This window comes from Canis aureus, chromosome X (genome assembly GCF_053574225.1).
Source record: "Canis aureus isolate CA01 chromosome X, VMU_Caureus_v.1.0, whole genome shotgun sequence".
NCBI lineage: Eukaryota > Metazoa > Chordata > Mammalia > Carnivora > Canidae > Canis > Canis aureus.
The window spans coordinates 120,971,968-120,994,387 of NC_135649.1; the positions used below are offsets into that span (position 1 = coordinate 120,971,968).

Sequence of the window (22,420 nt, forward strand, 5' to 3'; positions counted from 1 at the left end):
CATCTTGCTTTGCTTCGTTTCCGACGTCACTTGTCTCTGTTCTGTGGATACTTTTTTAACCATCTCTTTGCTTTTTGTCATCATCTGTCCCGTGTGGAGCATTTACCGTTTCGCTGCTGCTCTTGTGTTCTCATTGTGACGTTGGAAATCAACCTGCGAGCTCACCTTTGAATTAGGAGGGCAGGGATACCGCAAAGTCGATCATCATTTTGAGGCTGATTTCACACTTAGATGCTGAAAATATAATGCCACGTGCTACTTCAGTAGGTCAGCGTTGAGGATTTGAGCACTGTTTAGGAAATAAGGATTTCACCGAAATTCTCTATATTTTAGCCTTTTAGATTTATGCAGAGATGTACATGTGCATTCATATTAGTCCAGATGTCTGTATGCTCCTCAGAATGCCAGCTCTAGGGGGAGAGAATATAATGACATTGAGCAGTTTCCGTAGAGAGTCTTACCGGGGTGCATACACTTCAGAAATAGAGTCACGGTTGCTTCCGCTCAAACCGGGGGGGGACGTAACCCATGCCCTTTGTCCTTAGCATCAGTTAATCGTGTGATTTTTTATTGTGTTTCCTTACTTGGCTTTTTTTCCAGACATCCATGATCAGAACAGTAAGAAGCCCGTAATGGTCTACATCCACGGCGGGTCTTACATGGAGGGCACCGGCAACATGATAGACGGCAGCGTCCTGGCAAGCTACGGCAATGTCATCGTCATCACCATTAACTACCGGCTGGGGATCCTGGGTAAGTGATGGCCTCGTGTCAGTCACAATGGGAACAGACTCGAACCGGGTCCATCCACTCCTTAGGAAGTCCTGTTTCTCCGGGGCCACCGTGCGCGGCAGGAGACGTGTCTTCACGGGCCACGGCCCGCTTTCTTAGCTTGCGGTTGTTAATTCTTGAATTGATTCCAGGGAACCTTCCTCAAATGAAGGCGGACTCCGAGGTGGCCAGAGTCTGATGAAAGTTCGTTTAAAGCGCTTTCCTGTCTTTGGGCGGAGAGGATACTTCGGGACGGGTCTCCGCTCTGTGGAGCGAACCCATGTGCTGACGGGTGACACTTGGGGCACAGGTGATGGTGGCCACAGACATTAGCTTTCTTTTGGGGTCACGTAGGTATGTCAGGGAGCTGCTTCTGCATTGGAAAATCTTTCCCCTGATTTCTCAAGGGGTCATCCGAGTGTGCTGGGGGCCTGCTGTGGGGTCGCGGTGAGCATTCTATTTGCACAGAATGGAGCTCAGCTCTTAGTTGGATTTTGCACGTTTAATATTTACAATGAACAGACGCTGGCTAAGTTCACGGAAATCTGCCCGTGGAACTCTTCATTGTTTTCATGGATCCCCCCCACCCCAGTGGGAGCTTAAAAAAATATACATTTGGCCGTGGTGGGGGTGGGGGCAATATTTTGAGAGTTTTTGTAGTTTTGTCTGCTGTTGTATGCTTTATGACTGATATTCCTAGGCGTACGTTAAAAAAAATGTTCATTTTTAGGGCGACGATGCATTAAGACGGTGCTACAAATTGAGTCTGTGACATTGTGATTCTACCGAGGGAAACGTGTATGTTGAGGTGTGGTGACGGTAAAATAAAAAATAAAATAAAGTGCACAGATGGAGCCCTTGGAAACAAAAAATACAGCTGAGAATATGCCCTCCAAGTAGGCAAATATTAGGAAAAAAAAATTTTATTTTCGCCTTGATGTTTTAATTTATTTTGAGCAAATTTTTTTCATTTCCATGTGAAACCATTCACGTAGGGAAGACCCGTGGAAAGACCATGGAGTGGGACGCCTGGCAGCAATGCAGTTGTAACTGAGAAGGGCAAATGCACCCCCCCTGGGTGTTTTGCAAAGTTGTGCCTTTTGGAGCATCCGCGGAGCCCTCAAAATTCCAAAATTCCCCATTGGTTTTTTTTACAGTAAGGGAAATGCAGTGCCTTAGCGTCAGGAGCCCAGTCGTAGTGCAACTTCGGTTTCTTTTTCTTCTTTCCGGGGTCTCCGTGGACTCCCTTCGACCGCTGTCACGTAGCCACTCGGGCATGTATGCCTGGATGTTTCTCGGCAGCCCCTGGGCACTTGCCTTGGCCACTCGTGCTTGGAGCAGGAAATCGTGTTTCTTGATCTCTTATGAAGGCCCTTTCTCACTAAGAGGAGAGAGAGGAAACACGCGTGGAGCAGCAGCAGAGCCCTTCGAAAGGCAGCGGCTGTGGGCCACGGGCAGCAGCCCACCTGGCCGAGCTCCGGGCTCTGTTTTCTGAATGAAGCGAGGATATGGAACACGTTGTTGCTTTGGTGGAGTGACAGACACGATGTGTGCACGCTCCTGAAGAGGTTCCTTTTCAAGGGACATTGACTGTCCCCCTTTCACGCTGAGCTGTATTAAGCAGCTCTACATGGTGATCTCTTATCAATTTGGCCTGTTTGTGAAGTTACGTGCAGATCTGGAAAATGCGGTGGGGATTATGCACATACACATACTCCATGTGCACACACACATAATACATACATGTAAATCCATGCGTGCATCTACATATAATTCAAGAAAATATGGGTATTATGGATTATGCAAGCACACATATGTGCATTATGGATTCATGATCCATGTATGGATCATACACACATACATATATATTCATATAATTTAAGAAAATGTGGGGATTATGGGTTATGCATGCATATGTGCATTATGGACTCATGATCCATCTATGGATCATATACACACACACACATATATATATATTCACATATATAATTTAAGAAAATGTAGGGATTATGGATTATGCATGGACATATATATGTGCATTATAGATTCATGATCCATATATAGATTATACACACATATATATTGATATTATGGATTCATGATCCATATATGGATCATACACACACACACACATATTCATATATACAATTTAAGAAAATGTGGGGATTATGGATTATATACGCATATATGTGCATTATGGATTCATGATCCATCTATGGATCATATACACACATATATATTCATATATATAATTTAAGAAAATGGGATTATGGATTATGCATGCCCATATATATGTGCATTATGGATTTATGATCCATATATAGATTATACACACATATATATTGATATTATGGATTCATGATCCATATATGGATCATCCACACACATATATATTCATATATATAATTTAAGAAAATGTGGGGATTTTGGATTATGCATGCACATATGTATGTGCATTATGGATTCATGATCCATATATAGATTATACACAGACATATATATTGATATTAGAGATTCATAATCCATGTATGAATCATACACACACATATATATTCATATATAGAATTTAAGAAAATGGAGATTATGGATTATGCACACATATGTGCATTATGCATTCATGATCCATCTGTGAATTATACACACACGCACACACATATATACCTATATATCATTCAAGAAAAGAAGTTTGCCTTTAGAGTCTTTCTCACTGAAACATTTTAAGTCTACCTTTTGCTACTGAATGTTAAAAAAGAAATCGTGGTGCGAGGTAACAGGGAGCTGGGATGGGTGACATGGAAATCAAAGAATCAATTTAGCATCTCTATGCCAGTCTATTTACATTCCGCGAATGAGCTACTGTGGAGGCGCTAAGAACACCACAGACCCCCTTTTATTTGCCCGGCTGGCATGTGCCAACTTCACTGATTATAAACAGTGGTAGAGATTTTTAAATGTGACTTAGTTTATCTCGACCAGGGACGGTGCATTCGCTCCCATCCTCTTGAAAAACCGCGACTCGTACTGTAGCATCAAGGAAGCCGCTATTTTGAGGCTAGAGAAATATTTTTAAACCATTGGGATCCAGATATTTAAAAAGATGATCAAATAAAATGGCACAACAGGCCTGCGACGCACGCTCTAATTAGTGCTTTTGAGTCGAGTAGATGTGTTTTGAGCAAAACGTTGAAATATTGAGTTTCTTGTTCAAAAAGTCATTAGTGCATAAATGCTCTTTTCCTGTCTCAGAAATGGAAAAATATCGCTGGATATCATCATTTCTATGCAGTAATAAATGCCGTTTTCCCACTCAGAAGAGAGGGTTAACAAGAGGAAGGGTGCTACAAGCAGGAGGCTGGTACATGGAACAAACATGGATTCCAGAATGTACAAGACGTGAACTAGAGTCCTGCCGCACCCCGTGTCTGTGCGGTGATGTTCAGGAAGGCAGCCAATTCCGTCAGTGTCCGGAGAACTTGCTAGCATTCCTTGCCTACCAAGACGATTGCACAAACCGTGCAAAAACCCAGCCCAGAACCGGCATCCGGGACACCGGGTCCCCTTGTCATCTCCATTTGTGTTAGTATCGCCGGACAACAGAGTAGTGTCATCATTGATCTACAACAGCGATTGCCGCTGGCCAACTATGTAATGCCTGGTATCTATCAAATGCCACCCTGTACACTGGACTTCAATGCAAAAAAATAATAATTATTATTATAAGACATTTGTCGTATAAGTGTGAGGATCTGCATGCTTGCTTTTTGAAACATGAGTGTTTTCTTTCATCACGACTGCGTGACATGGTCTTGCATCATCGCCCGCCTAGCTCGGGATATTGGGAGAGTTGTTAATATGCTACTGATAGACTGGGGTCATCTTGGGCAAACGGGGATGGGTTGTCCTCGCTGTCATGCCGGCCTCAAGTCTGGTGATTGAGCTGGTGTTCCCCTTATTTTCAGAGAAGATGCTCTTTTAGAAACATATTTCCTATTTGTCAAGGTCTACACCTTGGTCCTCAGGAAGGCATATATATCCAACACTTGAATTCCATCAAATCTGCCTCTTGGTTTTTTTGTTTGTTTTTTAAAGACCTTCAATATAGAGGAGAAATCTCATCTCTCATGCTTTCTGATGGAAACACCTGGGATTTATTTATTGGTGGCTCTTGCCTCTCCATTTCCTCATTGTCTCCCACCTGCCTTTGCATCTACAGTCGGTTAATTCTTCAAATATCCATTTCCATCGACCTCCCATGGCATTACTACTACCTTTTTGGTTGCCCTGCAACCTGATGCTTCGTGAATGCTTTAAATGACTTTTGCTTCAAAATGCTCTGACCCCTATGCATTAGCAGCAACTCAAAGACAGCCTTGCAGTGTGCCCAGCACTGGATTGCTATAGCTTTTCACTTAATCCTCACAAACCCTGCTGGAGGAGTTTGCTTGCCTTACTTACAAAGAAACAAAGGCTTGGAGGTGATAGGGTTGACTCACAGTGACACACCTGAGGGGGAGCAGTTCTGGGATCGCAATCCAGAGCCGACAAAAGCCACAGCTCTAGTTTTTCCACTAGATCCCACCTCCAGCCTCACCAATCAGAGTATTGCATGAATCAGGTAAACCACAAGTGAGTTAGGACACCAAATGCCTCCTTCACATCAGATTTGGCTTCTATAATCACATGAAAAAATGTCTGACACACTTATCGCTAATCTAGACACAAAATTATGATTTGATGCTTATGGTATAGTCTTCTATGCCTCCAAGCAGGTTGTTGTTTGCTTGTTTGTTATTAGGGTGCTCAGCGAGGGTGCTATGCACCCCAACCCATAGATGGGTCACAGAAGAGCTCTTTGGCGTCATAGATCTAACTCATTATCAGCCAGTGGTGTGCGATCCACCCCAACCCATCGATGGGTCACATAAGAGCTCTTTGGCATCATAGATCTTACTCATTATCAGCCAGTGGTGTGCGATCCACCCCAACCCATCAATGGGTCACATAAGAGCTCTTTGGCATCATAGATCTTACTCATTATCAGCCAGTGGTGTGCGATCCACCCCAACCCATCGATGGGTCACAGAAGAGCTCTTTGGCGTCATAGATCTAACTCATTATCAGCCAGTGGTGTGCGATCCACCCCAACCCATCGATGGGTCACATAAGAGCTCTTTGGCATCATAGATCTTACTCATTATCAGCCAGTGGTGTGCGATCCACCCCAACCCATCAATGGGTCACATAAGAGCTCTTTGGCATCATAGATCTTACTCATTATCAGCCAGTGGTGTGCGATCCACCCCAACCCATCGATGGGTCACAGAAGAGCTCTTTGGCGTCATAGATCTAACTCATTATCAGCCAGTGGTGTGCGATCCACCCCAACCCATCGATGGGTCACATAAGAGCTCTTTGGCATCATAGATCTTACTCATTATCAGCCAGTGGTGTGCGATCCACCCCAACCCATCAATGGGTCACATAAGAGCTCTTTGGCGTCATAGATCTAACTCATTATCAGCCAGTGCTGTGCGTGACTGCTGTTGCCCATTCATCGCCTGTCTGTTGCATATTGCCCATCATGGAGTCAACACTGCTGAGCCAGATGGTGACTTCAACAGATTTCTCACCTGACGGGTATTGAACAGCCGTAAGAAATGTTGCCCATGGATTTATGTAACTGACTTTTTCCAGGATCCAAAAAAAGTATCAGGAACACCTGCTGTTTTTCAGGTGTTAGAGCTACTCTGAAATGTTGTCTCGGGGAAGGTTGTGCAGGGGTGTCCTGAAAGTTGTTTTTAAAGTCAGTACTTGCATACCTTCGCTTAGGTGCAGGGAGCTCATGACTTCTTTGAATTTCAACACAGAACTGGTTCCACCTAAAGGTGGTCTACTTGCAGAGCACAGAGAGCAGTGACATTACGAATCACGTGATGTGAGCCATATGCATACTGCAGTGGCGTATCCTCCTTTGTGGTTCTGGTCTCCTTGGTGAGGGCTTGGTTTCCATCCAAAATGGAGGGTTGGGTGGGTGGCATTGGGAAGCATCTCTTTGACATCAGCTGGAGAAGTTTCAGTCTTATGCATTCGGTACGTTGGCGTTCCATGTGAGATTCGACTCCGTAGGAAGAGTCTGGGAATCCTTGAGGCACAGGATTGACAAGTTCCTATAAAGACCTATGATCTGAATTGTATAGTGAGTGCGTCGTGCATGAGCATTTTGCGTCTATGACAATTTGGTGGGTCCCTATAATGATGCCTTGTGCAGCTCTGTTGAAAAACATCAAGGTGCTGTGCAGACCTACATCCATCCCTCTTTCTTTGGAAGTTAAAGATGTTCACTATTTGCTAATTTCCATGTTTTGTTTTCTTAGACTCTTTGTTGTATTTTCTTTGTTCTTATGCTTTATAAAGCATTTTGTTGTAAAGTACAAATGCAACACATCCTATTGATCCGAAGAGTTCATGAGCGTGTATGTAAAGGGAAAAAATAATTTCCCCCTTCAAGGATTCTGCACATCTTGATGCTACCCTCCTAACTCCATGTTCCCTCTCCTGGCAGCTTTGCCCTGATAGGATTTCCCACTGGAAGAGTTGCATTGAAAATGGGGTGAAAAAGTTCAGTGGGTAGAGCGGAAAGGTGAAGCGTTGCATTGAGGGAAAAATAAGCAATAGTAGAAAAGTAAAAAGAATATGGGGCAAATGGCAGGAGCTAGGATCGAGAGGCAAGAGAAATTGTGTGGGAGCATGCAAAATCTGGGATATTGGAAGTCGGTGGTGGACACCATAGGAACCCTTAGTGTAGTGTCTTCTGTGATGGGTGGTAGAGGTGATTGGCCTTCCTGGGAACAGGCTCTGGGTGTCCCTGGGGCATTGGTTGCTCATGTGTCTTTCTATGTTGGGCTGGGAGGTGGCACGGGGTGGGGCAGGAGCCACATACACTCCAGATAAAAGTTATAAGATGTGTACATTGCACAAGGGAGCATTGGTTTGGCCAAAAAGAAAAACCAAGAAATGCCCGCCGCCCCCCAACTTGTCCGACAATTTCATTGTCTCCTTCATTGGCAAGTTTCTACACATTCAGTCCTCACTTGGAAACACCATCATCTGATCTTTGTTCTTGGTGCAGAACCTGAACCCCGGGAGTGGACAAGTTCATGGTCCTGTTCCATCCTTGGTGGCCGTTGGCTTGGGTTTTCCTCTTCTGCCTCCTGGTGGCTGGCAACGCCCACTGCATTGACTTGATTTTTTCAGCAAGAAGTCCTGACTTGAGGGGACCCTGGGAGCAGATGCAGAAACCACTCACTGGGGCCAAGGCCCTGTAACGGGGAGGCCGCCTTCACAGAGAGGTGGACATAACCAACCCTGCAAAGAAGCTCCCTCCCTGTTCAAAGGCGAGTGGAGACACCCAGGGATCTGAAGCGATTTTTCTGAGTGAAGAAAATGATGGCGGGGGAGACATTAGAACCACATTTTTCTTTTAATCTCACGTGCGCAAAACTGTTGACCAGCCTGTGCCACGCAGTGGAGGGTCCCCTTGGTCCTTTATGAATGATTCAGAATTCCCTAAAGGAAGGTGGCATTTGCTCTTTCATGTGCATAGCGGTTTTTGGAAGTCAAAATGTTGGGACACACTTGGTAGAGGCATCTATTGAATAAATACATTATCTGCAGAGTATCATGGCAGCTTGGGTTAGCAGTCACGTGGGATGTACCTTAAAAACCCTCTTTTCCTGGGAACGTCTGCAGAGTCTCTTCAGATTATTAATCCGGAAAAAAAAAAAAAAAAAAAAAAGAAGCTAAAGAAGCTACCTTCTTTCCTTTGGATGTTTCCTTCCTTTTGCTTCACACCTAGGGTATGAACAGTTGATCCTTTTCAGCTGTTAAAGGTCAGGTGGCTGCTGTCTGTATGGGGAAGAAGAGGCACAAAGGCATCATTGTGCAGACGAGGACGGCCGGGATGGGCACCTGCGCCCCGGCGGAAGGTGGCATGTTCCAGGGAGAAGCTGCAAATCGAAATACATGAGCTTGATTGGCGTGGGCTGGGGATTAAGATTCTGGCGATGGTTCTGTCAGAGGAATGGTGTTTAAACAATCCCTACGAAGATAAATACCTCCACGCTTCCTGGGTATCTTGTCTGCCTTCTCTTCAAGTCGCATGACAGACAAATCTCCAAAACGCAATCTGAGTGGGAAGCGACTTGACCACCGGGCTGAACGCAGCACTCCCTGGCTTTGCAGTTCTGGCCAGAGACCAGCCTCCTTTTGTGCAGACGTTTGCCTGGAAATCCCATAAAAACCCCATAACAGTCTAGTTTGCAGGAAGCATAGAAGGAATGCATTCATATGCACGCATGTCATGCCCGGGACGCCAGGCAGGGACGTAGTCTCCAGGCCCCCTTCCTGGCTTTGCCCAATCGATCTTGCATGAGTCCATTGGCCTTAGGAGCATGGAGCTGGCGGTCACAAGGGGCAAATTCAGAGTGAATTTCTTAGGGAGAAAAATGCAAGTTGGATAGGGGCCGACTCCTTGCACGTTAGGCACTATGAATATATTTCTCAGATTAAATTACATTGTAGCATATTGATCCGGTGTGTTGTGTCTAATGCTTAAACGAGTGTATCCTTTAGTTAGAAAAAAAGTAACAGCTTTCTGGAAGGAAGTGTGCGAGTCCCAGCATAAAAAAAAAAAAAGAAAAAGAAAAAATATTGTAGAACACCCCATGCAACCCTCCGTTGGTGTTAACAGCCGTTGGATGCAGATAAGCTAAAAAGTCTTTATGCAGGTACATCAGGTGCAAGGCTCTGCTGATTCTGCTCATGGATCGACTTTTGTCCCATTCACTATGACGGCTTTGATTATGGGCTCAGATGTCGCGGAGGGGTGGCTGCGTCCTGTGAAATGGGTGCAGTCGCAAGCAGCTGGCCGGCATAAATGCATTTCAAAGGTCCACAGCTTAGTGTACACATATGCACGACCTGATATCCCAGAGAAATACCATCATTTCTACCCAGTATAACTGGGATCTGTGCCAGATTTGAAAGAACAGCTTTGGAATAAGGAAATGCTCCCCGTTCAGACTCAGAAACCTTTTCTACCATTCGAGCGACCCCCGCCTCTTCACTAAAATATCCCGAGAACACGGTAGATGACCCTGTTGCTCTTTGCTCTCCGAGATCTACCGTGCGTTTCGGGACCTCTGAATCTCTTTTCCCCTCATTGCTCCCTCTCTTCTCTCCTAAGCATCAACTTAACACCCTTTATAAATATCACGTGTGTTTTTCTGCGCTACTTCTTCGTGCAAAGCATGCACGGATGTCCCATCTTTCCAAAAAAGCATCCCGAGCGAATGGCACCTACTCATCACAGCTTCTTCTCATTTTTCTATGCTCTTGGTTCGTCCCCTTGTCTCTGCCCAGTTAGCCCTTCTCCTCCTTTTTCATCATATCTCATCGCAACTGTTCTCTGGAGGACCACTCGGATGCCCTAAGCACTTCCTCTGGCCCCCCAAATCCTTTTCACAGCTTTTATCACATCCTTGTCTTTCTTCATTGTCTCGTAAATGACCCACTGGGCTTGTCTGCACTTGTACCTTCTCATCCGTATCCTTTATTTAAACCTCGTTGAACACCAGGTGCGTTTAATGTGTGCAATTAAGTGCCCTTAGTACATTCACAGAGTGGCACCACCATCAACCCCACCTGAGTTTTGTATATCGTCATCCCTCCAAAACCAAACCCAGTACCGAATCCCCCAGCGCCCAGAGACTTAGGCCATCCCTAATACCCCATCTCGATGGTGTTGCCTTTTCCGTACATTTTCATATAAATGGAATCACATACTGTGTGGTCTTCGTATCTGATTCCCTTGATGGAGCAGAATGTTTTCAACGTTGGTCCATGCTGTCGCTTGGAGCATCTATCAGGACTTCGTTACGCCCAATACTAGTGCATCATATGGATAGGATGCATTTTGTGGGGCCATCTTTTGATGGGCATTTGGGTTGTCCCCACTTATTTGGAGATTATGCATCAATGTGCCTTGGATATTCACGTACAAGATTTTGCGTGACTATTCGTCTGCGTTTCTCTCGCGTGTTTACCTAGGAGTGGCACAGCTGGGCCAGACGATAACTCTGTTTAGTCATTTGAATAACTTCTGATTTCTTTTCAAACGTGGCTGCATTTGTATCGACATAGAGGTTCTAGGTTCTCCACATCCTCGCCAACATGCTTGCTAACATCTAACTTTGGACTGGATCCTTCCTAGTGGGTGTGAAGCGGTGCATCTGATGTGCATTTCCCTGAAACCTTATAACATTGGGCATCTCTTCACGGGCTTATGGGTCATGTATCTTCCTTGGAGAGATGTCTGTTTGGAATCTTTGCCCATTTTACTTAGCTTTTATTGAGTTGTCAAACTTGTTTTTTTTTTCAAATGAACATGTTAGATACATATTTATCAGATATAGGATCTATTTGCAAATATGTACTTGCATTCTGCGTTTCCTCCCCACCTTTCATTTTATTTTAATCTATTGTATTTTAATGGTGAGGCAATTTTAAAATACAATTTTAATTTATTATACGGTAATCATGAGGAAGTTCGATTTACGTGTTTTTTCTTTTGTTTGCTTTTGCACTTTGTGTTATGTATAAAACATCCGTTTCATGTGAGTTGACGCCCCTTTACTTCTGTATTTTTTTCCTAAGAGTTGTATATAGTTTAGGTCTTGTTTTAGACCTGCTCCATTTTGACTCGATGTTTTAAACCATCATTATATGGTTTTTGTCCTGTTTTCTATTGCTGTAATACGTTACATGAAGCAGGATTTTAATATCAACCTTAACATACATTGTAGGATAAATCCCACTTGGTCACAGCGTATAATCCTTTTTACATGTTGCTGGATGTGGTTTGCTAGTGTTTTTTTCCTTGAGGGCTTTTACATCTATATTCATAAAAAAGATAAATCTGTAGATCTGCTTTCTGGTGATGCATTTGTCAGCTTTCGGTCTCAGGGTACTAATCTCCTCGCAGAATGAGTGGGAAGCGTCCCCTCACTCCCCTGGTTTTAAAGCGAGTGTGAAGGGTTGGTGTTAATTTCTCCTTTAAACAATTGGTAGGATTCACCGGTGAAGCCATCTGGGCCTGGGATTTTCATGGAGGAAAATTTTTCTTCGTACTAACTCACTTTCTCTGATCCTTCTGCTCAGATTTTGTCCTCCGTCTTTTGAGCTCGTGTGCCATCAGACCCCCAGTGCCCACATGGAACGAAGGTGACGGCCCTTCCCTGCACATCTCTTCCACGACGTCGTCTTTACACTTTTCACTTGCATCCTCCTGCCCATCCAGAGCGTATTTCCACTTGAAATCACAACCAACCCTTTCAAAGGAAAAGGTTCCACGTTACTCATAAAACTGACCACAAAGAGGGAAACTTTCATTCACCTTCATGTCTCTCTCTCTTACCACTTATGGATGCGAACACTTAGGTCCTCAGCCTCACACGCCCACAGCTCTGCAACATGACTCTCATTGCCCAAATAGCCTGCTCCCCACCCCCGGTTCCATCCCAGTATCTTGCTAGCCCAGTGCCATCCCACCAGCCCACCCAGGGCCGAGCCCCTGTGCCACCTCCCACTGTCTGCATTGTCCAACCATCACACTCACCCGATTTACAGATGCAAGCATGAGTGAAGAGTAGCTAGGATAGACCAACTCTCCAAGGCTCTACAGATGGCGACTCCCTTCAACCAGCATTACCATGATTGGGGATTTGATCCTGATATTGCAGGTTTGGAAATCTAAATTTGTGAGCGAGGCCAAAGTTGGTACATCTATCAGGAGAAGAACAGCATTGGCCAAACTGCAATGATGAGGATTTATTCATTGATCATGAGGCGTAAAAAGTCTCCATAACTATCAAGAAAAAAAATCGATAAGGCAATTTCACTGGGAATTGGCAAACAAAATTCAGAAGGCATTGCAGGGAGAGCCCTGAATTTAAATTCCAAAAAAAAAAAAAAAAATGAAAGAGGGAGAAAGAGGACTTGTATGTGTGTAACCTGAGTGACAAGGTAATTTTTCCTACCCTTACAAAGATAGCTTTGCCAAGAAAAATACAATAGTGGATCTCATTCATTCATTCTTTCATTCAATAAATATATACTGAAGTCCCGCTCTTTCCCACACGATGCCTTCCGTTGGGAATAAGGCAGTGAACAAAAAAAGACAAAAATCCCTGAGCATATAACATTTTCACTGCAGTGAAGAAAAATAAAAACCGGACACATATCATAAAATGCACAGTCTCCTACGACGCGGTGAGTGCGGTGGATAAATACGTAGCACGGAAGGCTGCTAGGTTGGCTTCCGTTTCATGACTTTCATGCCTCCGCTCAAGTTTATTATACCTCATTTCTGATTATTCTTAGAATAGACTTATTTCCCTTACTCTCATGTGCTGAGGAAGGACATGGCGTCTGATGCTGGGATATGAGCGATGCCGTGTTTCTGAACTATTGCTTCAGCACCATTGACATCTGGGATCGACATTCTTTTCATGCGAGTGTCTGCATTGTGCCCGGTAGGGTGTGAGCAGTGTGCCTTGGCCTCCCAGGTTCTGCTCAGCGTCCCCTCACGAGGAGGAACAGGGATGCAGGTGTCCACCAGGCTGAGAACCCCCTGCCTTCGTGCACTTGCGCTCTCTGAGAACAGAAGGTCGCGCTGGCTTGATGTTCCTGCCCCTCAACTGGCTTCAAACCATGAGACTCACACTCTGGTGTATGTGGCTTTGGCTCTTCCTGTGGATAATCTTTATCTCCCGTAACCAGTTTTGAAGCTCCTTGAGGGCTAGGGTCATAGCTCATATTGCCTTTTCTCTTCCGAGTGTCTACCAGATAATAATCACCTTCTGGATGATTACCTGTTGTGCTGTGTTTGACTCCAAATTGCAAAGTGGAAACTAATTAACAAAGGAGAGAATATATTTTACTAGAACATCTTTTTTTTTTTTTTTTTTTTTTTTATTGCAGCATGGGTGAACTCCTGGTTGTCAAAATCTGTGAATGCCTAATTTTATGTAAACCATATTTATTTCCACTTCTTACATTTGGCAGCTGTTCCTTTTTCACAGATACTGAAAGGTTCCATTTTCCTCGAAATATCTACTTATGCTGGTGTCATGAGTTCAGGATTTATCTTCATAACATGTAGCTTAGCTTCGAGAGAGACAATTTTATAACTTGTGGCGTGCACTTGATCTTGAATTGAAACCTAAGGCTTTTAAAAAGAAACATTTAGAAATTGGCATATCTTTATATTTTTTAATCAAATTTTGATAGCTATAAAAACTAACCCAAACAATAGATCTCTACTCTAGAGATTTTTCTCTCTATGGCTCTTTGTAGGGGTATTTTAAAGAATGACGGTAATGGCTCTTTGCAGGGGTAAACAACAAAATAATTAAGATCTTTCCAAAGGCTGTGTCAGGTTTTTGCAAATGGCTGGCCAAGTTTCTTAGACAATCCTAAAATCTCGATGTATCAGTTTTGTAGGGTTTGTAGAGCTGCCATGACAAATTACCACAAACTTGGTGGCTTAAAACAACAGAAGTATATTTTTTCACAGCCCTTGAGACCAGAAGTCTGAGCTGCAGAAGGGGTAGGGCTATGCTCCCTCCCAAGGCTCTAGAGGAGTGCCCTTCCTGCCTCTTCCAGCGTCTGGGACTCCAGGTGTCACTGGGCTGGTGGCCACGTCCCTCCTGTCTCTGCATCCATCTTCACGTGGATTCTCTGTGTCTTTTTGTCTCCTCGTCTTGTTTTTATAAAGAAACCAGTCATTGTATTTAGGGCCCACCTAAATCCAGGATGATTTCGTCTCAAGATCCTTAACGAATAACATCTGCAAAGACCCATTTCCAAATAAGGTGGCATTGTGATGCTCCAAGTAGGCATGAATTTTTGGAGGACACCATTCAAACCATGTTCCCAGCTTTCTCAAATGGGTCGTTATTGTGACTTCCATGTACAGGGGTATCCAAAGTTTCCATCCATGCATTGGGGTGTCCCTGGGCTCAGGATGAAACCTAAGCCCTTCACTCACAGACCACCTTCATAGAAGACCCTAGCACTTTCTGTGACTTCACCTCCTTCTTGCATCATCTTTGCTTTCAAGTAATGCAGTCATGCAGTATCAAGAAGTTTGTTTTCTTTCTGAACTTTTAAAACGTCCCCACTAGTTTCAAAAGCAATCAAATCATTTTTCCCTGTTAGCTCCAAAACTCACCTTGCCTTTCTTTGTTCTAGCGACGTGTGGGGCCCTGTCTCGCATTTTCTTCTTAAATCCCAAAGCTATAAAGTAAAAGTATCAATTTGCTATATTCTTACCGCCTTTTCTCTATTATAAAATCCAATTACAAATGCTCCTTAATGCCCTATCTGGGAATTGCAAGTTGGCCCGATGCCATCTCAAAATGCAGGTCCTAAAATTTAATGTACAAGATTAATACCGGTTTTTAAAAAGGGACTTATTCAAATCCATCTGAAGTTTTAAAGTGACTCATGGACTTTTAATGAAACCAATGGGCTTCTTATAATGCCTTCTGATTTCTTTTCAAATCAATCACCGTACGTGTCGCCTTTGAGTGCAGGTTGGTGCGCCTGAATCCAGGATTGGTGACATGATGTTCTTTATTTTTTTATTTTCACTCTTGTCCCACGTTACTATGAAGAGATTATTTAACACACGTCTCTGGTTTTAAGCGCAGGTGAGTGATGATGGCATTCGTCGCACACCGGTCTTAGGTAGGTCTGGTGGCAGGAGCTGGTGCCCCGTGACGGATTCACGGGTGCCATGTGGCCTTCACCATTGGAAGGACATACGCGCTGGTGGCTTCTGACGTAGCTGGTGGGCGGGATGCAGGGTAGCGTGAACAGAGATGCTAAACCCCCTGAGATCTGAGCCCACGACTCACATGGGGCAGTGAGCACTTTTTTCCCCTAAAACATGATATCGTACTGCTTCTCCTGCTGAACATTTGGCCAAGTGAAAATAAAATGGTCCATTATAGGGAAATCTTAGGCTTTATTTTTCATTTCCTAGAAAGTAAAAGCAGAGAATCCTGCTTTAGCTGGCTCATAGTTTATTTATTTAAAAAAGAAATCTTCATTTTTTTTTTTGACAGAGAGAGCAAGGGGAGGGACAGAGGGAGAGGGAGAAGCAGGCTCCCCACTGAGCAGGGAGCCCAATGTAGGACTCGATTCCGGGACCCCGGGATCATGACCTGAGCTGAGGGCAGACGCTTCACCGACTGAGCCACCGAGGCGCCCCTAGACCGGTGATTTTTAGCTTACAGGATATCTGTACATTTATGTTTCCAGTAGGCCTAGATTGCTTATGGTTTCTGATACTCTAGGCCTGTTGATTAGACTTTCTTTCTTTATTAATTCGCATGGAGACCCTCTTTCCCTGAGCGATTTTTTTTCCTCCAGTTTTATTGTGATATAATTGATCTATAACATTGTAACAGTTTCAGGCATAGAATGCGATACATTGTAACACATTCAGGCTGCAACATGATACATTGTAACAGCCTTAGTGGCGCAAGGTGGTGATGTGTGTATACATTGTGAAATGATCTCCACCTCGGTTCAGTTAACATCTATCACCTCCTATGGTTACAATTTCTTTTTTCTTGTGATGAGCATTTTTAAAAGATTTTATTTATTGGGGAGAGAGAGAGAACAAACAAGGGAGGGGCAGAGGGAGAAGCACATGCCCCTCAGAGCAGGGAGCCCACCAGGAGATGATCCCAGGATCCTGGGGTCATGACCTGAGCCCAAGGCAGATGCTTGGCCATCTGAGCCACGCAGGCTCCCCTTGTGATGAAAATTTTTAAGATGCACTTTTGGGAAATGTTCGTTTCGGTGCAAGTATAAATTTAGAGAGTACGACACACTTTAACGTAAAGATGAACAGTAGAAATGTGACTTCTAAGTAATGATTAGAATTTCCTAGTTCCTGAGTTTGCAGTGGGATTTCTGTTTATCTTACCTGTTAAAGATATCACCCGTGTGTGAACCTAGGGCGGCTTGCCCGTTACTCTCCGTCCTGAGGCCAGCCTTTGCAGCTCAAATATGGGTGCCTTCCCGGCGTCCCTGGAGAAATGGAGGTGATAGCAACCCAGAAATGAGTCATCGCTACACTAACGCAGAGACAAGGTCTGTGATACGCATATTCTACAAAAACCCTAGTCAGAATAGTTGGTTCCGGCCCCCCCAGCCCCCGCCCCCATCAATCAGGTCGGTCACATGATAGGTAGCGGTTCTGGAGACCTGGGGGCTGCTGGGGCCTCCGGGTAACGGGTTTGTGGGGTTTGTGGGGGTGGCTGGATCGGGGAGGACACCCGGGCTGGGGTGGCTAACAGGAGTCCGCCCTCGGGGCCCCTGGCAGCAGCTGTGGAAGCTCCTGCGGGCACTCAGAGGACCCCCCAGTGCACTGACCTCGCACACTCAGCAGACCACCCAGTGTACCATGTGTGCACACTCAGTAGGCCACCCAGCGCACCGTGCACACACACTCAGCGGGCCAACCAGCACGCCATGCATGCACAGACTCAGCGAACCGCCCAGTGTACCGTGCACGCACACTCAGCGGGCCAACCAGCGCACTGTGCGTGCACACTCAGAGGACCCCCAGCGCACTGACCTCACACACTCAGCAGACCACCCAATGCACCGTGCACGCACACTCAGCGGGCCACCCAGCCCACTGACCTCACACACTCAGTGGACCACCCAGTGCACTGTGCGTGCACACTCAGTAGGCCGACTAGCACACCGTGCACGCACACTCAGTGGACCACCCAGTGTACCATGCACACACACTCAGCGGGCCAACCAGTGCACCATGCACACACACTCAGTGGGCTGACCAGCACACTGTGTGCACACACTCAGCGGGCCAACCAGTGCACCGTGCATGCACACTCAGCGGACTGCCCAGTGCACCGTGCACACGCACTCAGGGCCGCCCAGCGCACTGTACACACACAGTGGACCACTCGGCGCACTATGCATGCACACTCAGCAGACTGACCAGCGCTCTGTGCTCGCGCACTTAGCATACTGACCAGCACACAGCCTGGCTCTTCTCACCCACAGTGAGTACTAGTCCTCGTGCAGCGCCACCTTGCCCTCTGCCCCGGGCCACCAGACTGCCACGGGATCCATTTGGGATTGCGCATCAGGTGCCTCCATCGCTGTGCACCATTTCCATCCCTGTGGGACGTGAAATGCGGGAAGAAACATGGTGGACGAGAAATCCAGGTTCAGAGCTAGGAGTCAGAAGAGGCTCTTCTGACCCCAGAGGGCAGGTGATGCAGGGCCCTAGCTTGGGGTGGCTCTGGCTGAAACAGGGACCCCTGATGTGCGGCTCAACTGGATTCATGGGCACGTTTGGGGCAATGCTGTATGGATTTCCCCAGGATACCAGAAAAAATAAAGTGCGATGCGGCCCACCTTCCTCGCTGAGCTCCCGTCCTCACACTTTTCATAAAAGGAGCCCAGTGTGAGAGCAGTTCTTCAAAGGAACGTGTAAATGAAACCAAAGAGCAAACAAACAAAACACGGTCAAGACACATCACAACATCCTGAAATGCAAAACAAATGAACAAGAAAAACAAAATAAACTGGCCTCGGGGACCTCCCACGCCTCCCGTTTCTGCTGTATTCAGAGGCATTGTATCAGGAAATCAAATATGACCTTTTACAGTTCCAGGGTCTCAGTTTCTGTTGCTAATTGAATTCCTATGCTCTTGACTAGGTGAAGACCTGATTTAAAGAAATTCCTCTGAAACTGCAAAGTTGTAGAAATGAGAGACTTGGGGGCACCTGGGTGGCTCAGTGGTTGAGGTCTACCTTGGGCTCAGGTCATGATCCCTGGGTCCTGGGATCGAGTTCTGAATCGGGCTCCCTGCTCAGCAGGAAGTCTGCTTCTCCCTCTCCCTCTCCCCCTGCTCAAGCTCTCTCTCAGAGAAATAAAATCTTTAAAAAAAAGGAAGAAGAGACGTTTATCTATGTGTACTAGTCAGTTCCTGCCCATTCCTTTATGTATTTATTCAGCCATCCCAGACTGGAAGCATGTTCAGGGCCCTGGGCTCACACATGCACGTCTTCCTCCTGTATTTACATCTACTATTTTGTGAGCAGGTGTGGCTTTACCTAAGGAATCATTACATGTAAGTGGAAACCACTCCGAGTTTGAAAAAAAAAATTGAACAAATTATTATTTGAACTTAACATTGTTCATCTCCTACTCTTGACTTCTTGGATATCACCAAAACCAACTCATCAGCCTCAGTTGCACATATCAGTGACTTCGTACATTTGTTGAAGTAATGATTTTATTTTTTAAAGGTTTATTTATTTGTTTTGGAGAGGGCAAGGGGAAGGGCAGAGGGAGAGAGAATCCTCATGCAGAAGCCCTGCTGAGCATGGAGCCCATAGCAGGGCTCAGTGTCATGACCCTGAGGTCACGGTCTGAGCCAAAACCAAGAGTTGGACGCTCAACTGACTGAGCCATCCACGGGCCCCTAAAATAACGCTTTTAAATATTTATTGATACGTATCAACTGAATAACCTGTTGCTGTTTTGTGTGTGTGGAAGCACAGTGGTATCATCAGAGATAATTTTAAATTAGGGATAACTCTTTAAGGAAAAGCATGTTTTCCAACTTTTCTTTTGGCAGCCAACATGTTCATTTCTGTTTTCATTATAATTAATTTAAAATGCTGACTTTTAACAAAGAGAAGGGAAAGTTAAATTTGCTCGTCGTGAATTAATGCCACATTGTGTCTAGTTACAAAGCCACAGCTAAGCCCCATGTGTAAGAAAAGTGGATGAAACAGCATGGGATTCAAAGAAAATCCCTTTGGAAAGGTGAACTTGTTTTCAGAATGATGAAAGTCATCCAAGAGTCAGTTTTGGCTTCAGTTTTCTACTTTTTCTTAGTGCGGTCTCCATAAACCTCAGAATTATCCCGCTTTGAGCCAAAATGCCAAAATGTTACTGGCTTTTACTTGGGTTGTCATGCAGTTTGGGGCCCTCGGTGAGTGGGTGCTTTTCCATAGAGGCATCGTGCTTGGACCTTTCCGTTTGGTGCCTAGACTTTGTCACCTGTTGAGGTGCTTGCCAAACTATTAGAAGTTTTCGGCCCTGATTATTCTTTCCCCACACTACAGTGAGACAAGGGGTCCTATTCCCATCCCTTAGAGATCCCTTATTTTCTCATCATTATTACTGTACGACCTTGAGAACCACACAAGGACCCTTCCCCACCTGCTGTCACTGGGTTGATGAGGACCTCCAAGAGCTGCACACCAGAGTGTACGTGTGCCTTGTTTAGGAGGACAGAGAACACCATTGAGAGACGTGTCACCATCTCAAAAGTCTCTATAATATCTGGGACTCTTCTTTTTAAGTAGGCTCCATGCCCAATCTGGGGCTTGAATTCATGACCCCAAGATCAAGAGTTGCATGCTCTAGGGACCGAACCAGCGAGGCAGCCCTATAGATCTAGGACTGTTGACAGAACAACATGTCCGTTGTGACTTCAGCCACTTGTTGACAAGACTTTAAACACCCAAGGCGTGCATTTATCTTCCACTCCTTGGAAGAATGCATTTTGGTTGCAAATACAGCACAAGAGGACATCATACATTCAGAGCATCGTTATAGGACCTGTGTCATACCTTCCTCTTTGAGTTTTCCATATAACTCTTGCGAAGTATGTATTCTTTAAAGAAAACTTTTTAAAAATTACAGGTAGCCTCAAGGTTTAGTATAATTTAAAAAGAGAGTTATATGTGTTATATACGTGAACTGGGGTCGTTCCTGAGACTTCTAACCCTTGATCCAAATGTCATCGTTTTTCACCGAATTGGAATCCCAGCCTGGAAGCGGTGACATGCTGATACGTCCATGTGATAGCATGTCATTTAAATCTCAAAGCGCGTCGTTAAATTTTGACGCCTCATCTCAGTGGGCTACATTATTGCTAAGGAGCTGTCTCCCGTACATCTTCCAGAACACGAAACAAGAATTCATCCGACTCAAGAGTTTTAACACCAGCTCACGCTGAGCCAGGAGGAAAGAACAAATTGGTGCCACTTTGTGTTAAGTGGTCGAAAAAGGAAAGCATGCCTTTGCCTACTTTTACTTTGTTATTTGTAGCTCCACCCTTTATATCAAATGCAACGTTGTTTTCAGGTCCTCCGGATAATTTGCACTAGTCAGTGCTCTCTCTCTCTCTCTCTCTCTGCGTGGCTTCCATCTAAATGGATAGTATCCATTTGGAGAAGTATTTAGTACATTATACCAAGTTTCATCTTCACTTTCCATCCCATTTTATAATTCAAATGTGTTCGTGTGGTTGACACGCCTGAGTCTACAAAGAAGATGTGATTTTAAAATTTTAAAATTTGTGATTTTAAAAATGTGATTTTGTGTTTAACTCGTGGTGTGCAAGACAAACATTTGTGTGGAGACTTAAAATGTTTAAATTCCAAGTCCCCTTTCAAACACTGCACACAAATTCCTGTTGCGTTCATAGGATGTATCCGGCTTGTCCCACGTGGCCTCAGAGTTAGCACAGCTCCCCAGCCCGATGCAGCAAATAAACACAGATCCTATTTCTTCCTTCCAACTTCCTTAGCCAATAAACTGTATATGTTCCACATCCCTTTAAAGAAGTGAGCGGCCAAAATCCAGCAGCTTCCACTCTAAGAACATAGAATTGAATGCATTTCGCTGTGGGTTTTTCCTTTATTTTTTTTCATAGAATTTTGCTACATTTGTGGTGGTGGTTGCCTCAATGTACATTAGTGGTTTTCCTGTTCAAAAGCTATGACTCTGAGAACACTTCCAGGATCTTGATTCATTCTTCTGCTTGTTTCTGAAATGGTCCACGAGAGGAGTGGGACTTTCTTAATCCCCAAACAACATGGTTTTCACTCCAATGTCTCAGATCGAAGACCGGCGCATATTGCTTTATCAGAGCCGTCATTCTGCAGGTGAGAAGTTTCTCATCTCTGTCCGTGATCCGATGTATGTATTGACCAGTTGCTGTAAGAAATTTGAGACTTTCTGGATCACCTGAGTGGGTCAGTGGTTGAGCGTCTGCCTTTGTTCCTGGGGGCCTGGGATCAAGTCCTGCATCAGGCTCCCTGCATGGAGCCTGCTTCTCCCTCTACCTGTATCTCTGCCTCTCTCTCTCTCTCTCTCATGAATAAATGAATAAAATCTTAAAAAAAGATAAAAATAAAGGGAGGGCACTATTTGCTTTCCTTTACCAGATATTAATGCGAGACTCAGAAGGGTTGAGCCCATTCCCATTGACAACCTGGCTGGTCATCGTTGGAGATACAATTAGAATCCACGTGGTTTAACTGCAGAGCCGCATGGATAGCCATTAGTAGGATTCATTATTTTAGGATGGATATATAAAAAACGTTATTATAGAACCATAGGGCTTTTATACCCATTTTCTAATTAGTCATTTCCCTTAAAACCACAACTCCAGCAGGTGTCAATGTTAGCAGTAGTATAGTATCAGCAGTGATGTTGAAGCCCACGCTTTGCGCTCTG

General features: G+C 44.8%; 1 protein-coding gene across 12 annotated transcripts in view; it reads left to right on the forward strand.

Moving 5' to 3' along the window:
• Positions 1-22,420, forward strand: part of NLGN4X (neuroligin 4 X-linked) — a 361,845-nt gene that overhangs the window by 239,080 nt on the left and 100,345 nt on the right. For all 12 annotated transcript variants that reach the window (XR_013374957.1, XM_077889032.1, XM_077889033.1 and 9 more), the window contains one exon: positions 601-753. Coding sequence is in view for 11 of the 12 variants with exons in the window: in XM_077889032.1 (XP_077745158.1) it covers positions 601-753 (153 nt within the window). In the remaining variant the exon portion in view is untranslated. The remainder of the gene's footprint in view (positions 1-600; positions 754-22,420) is intronic.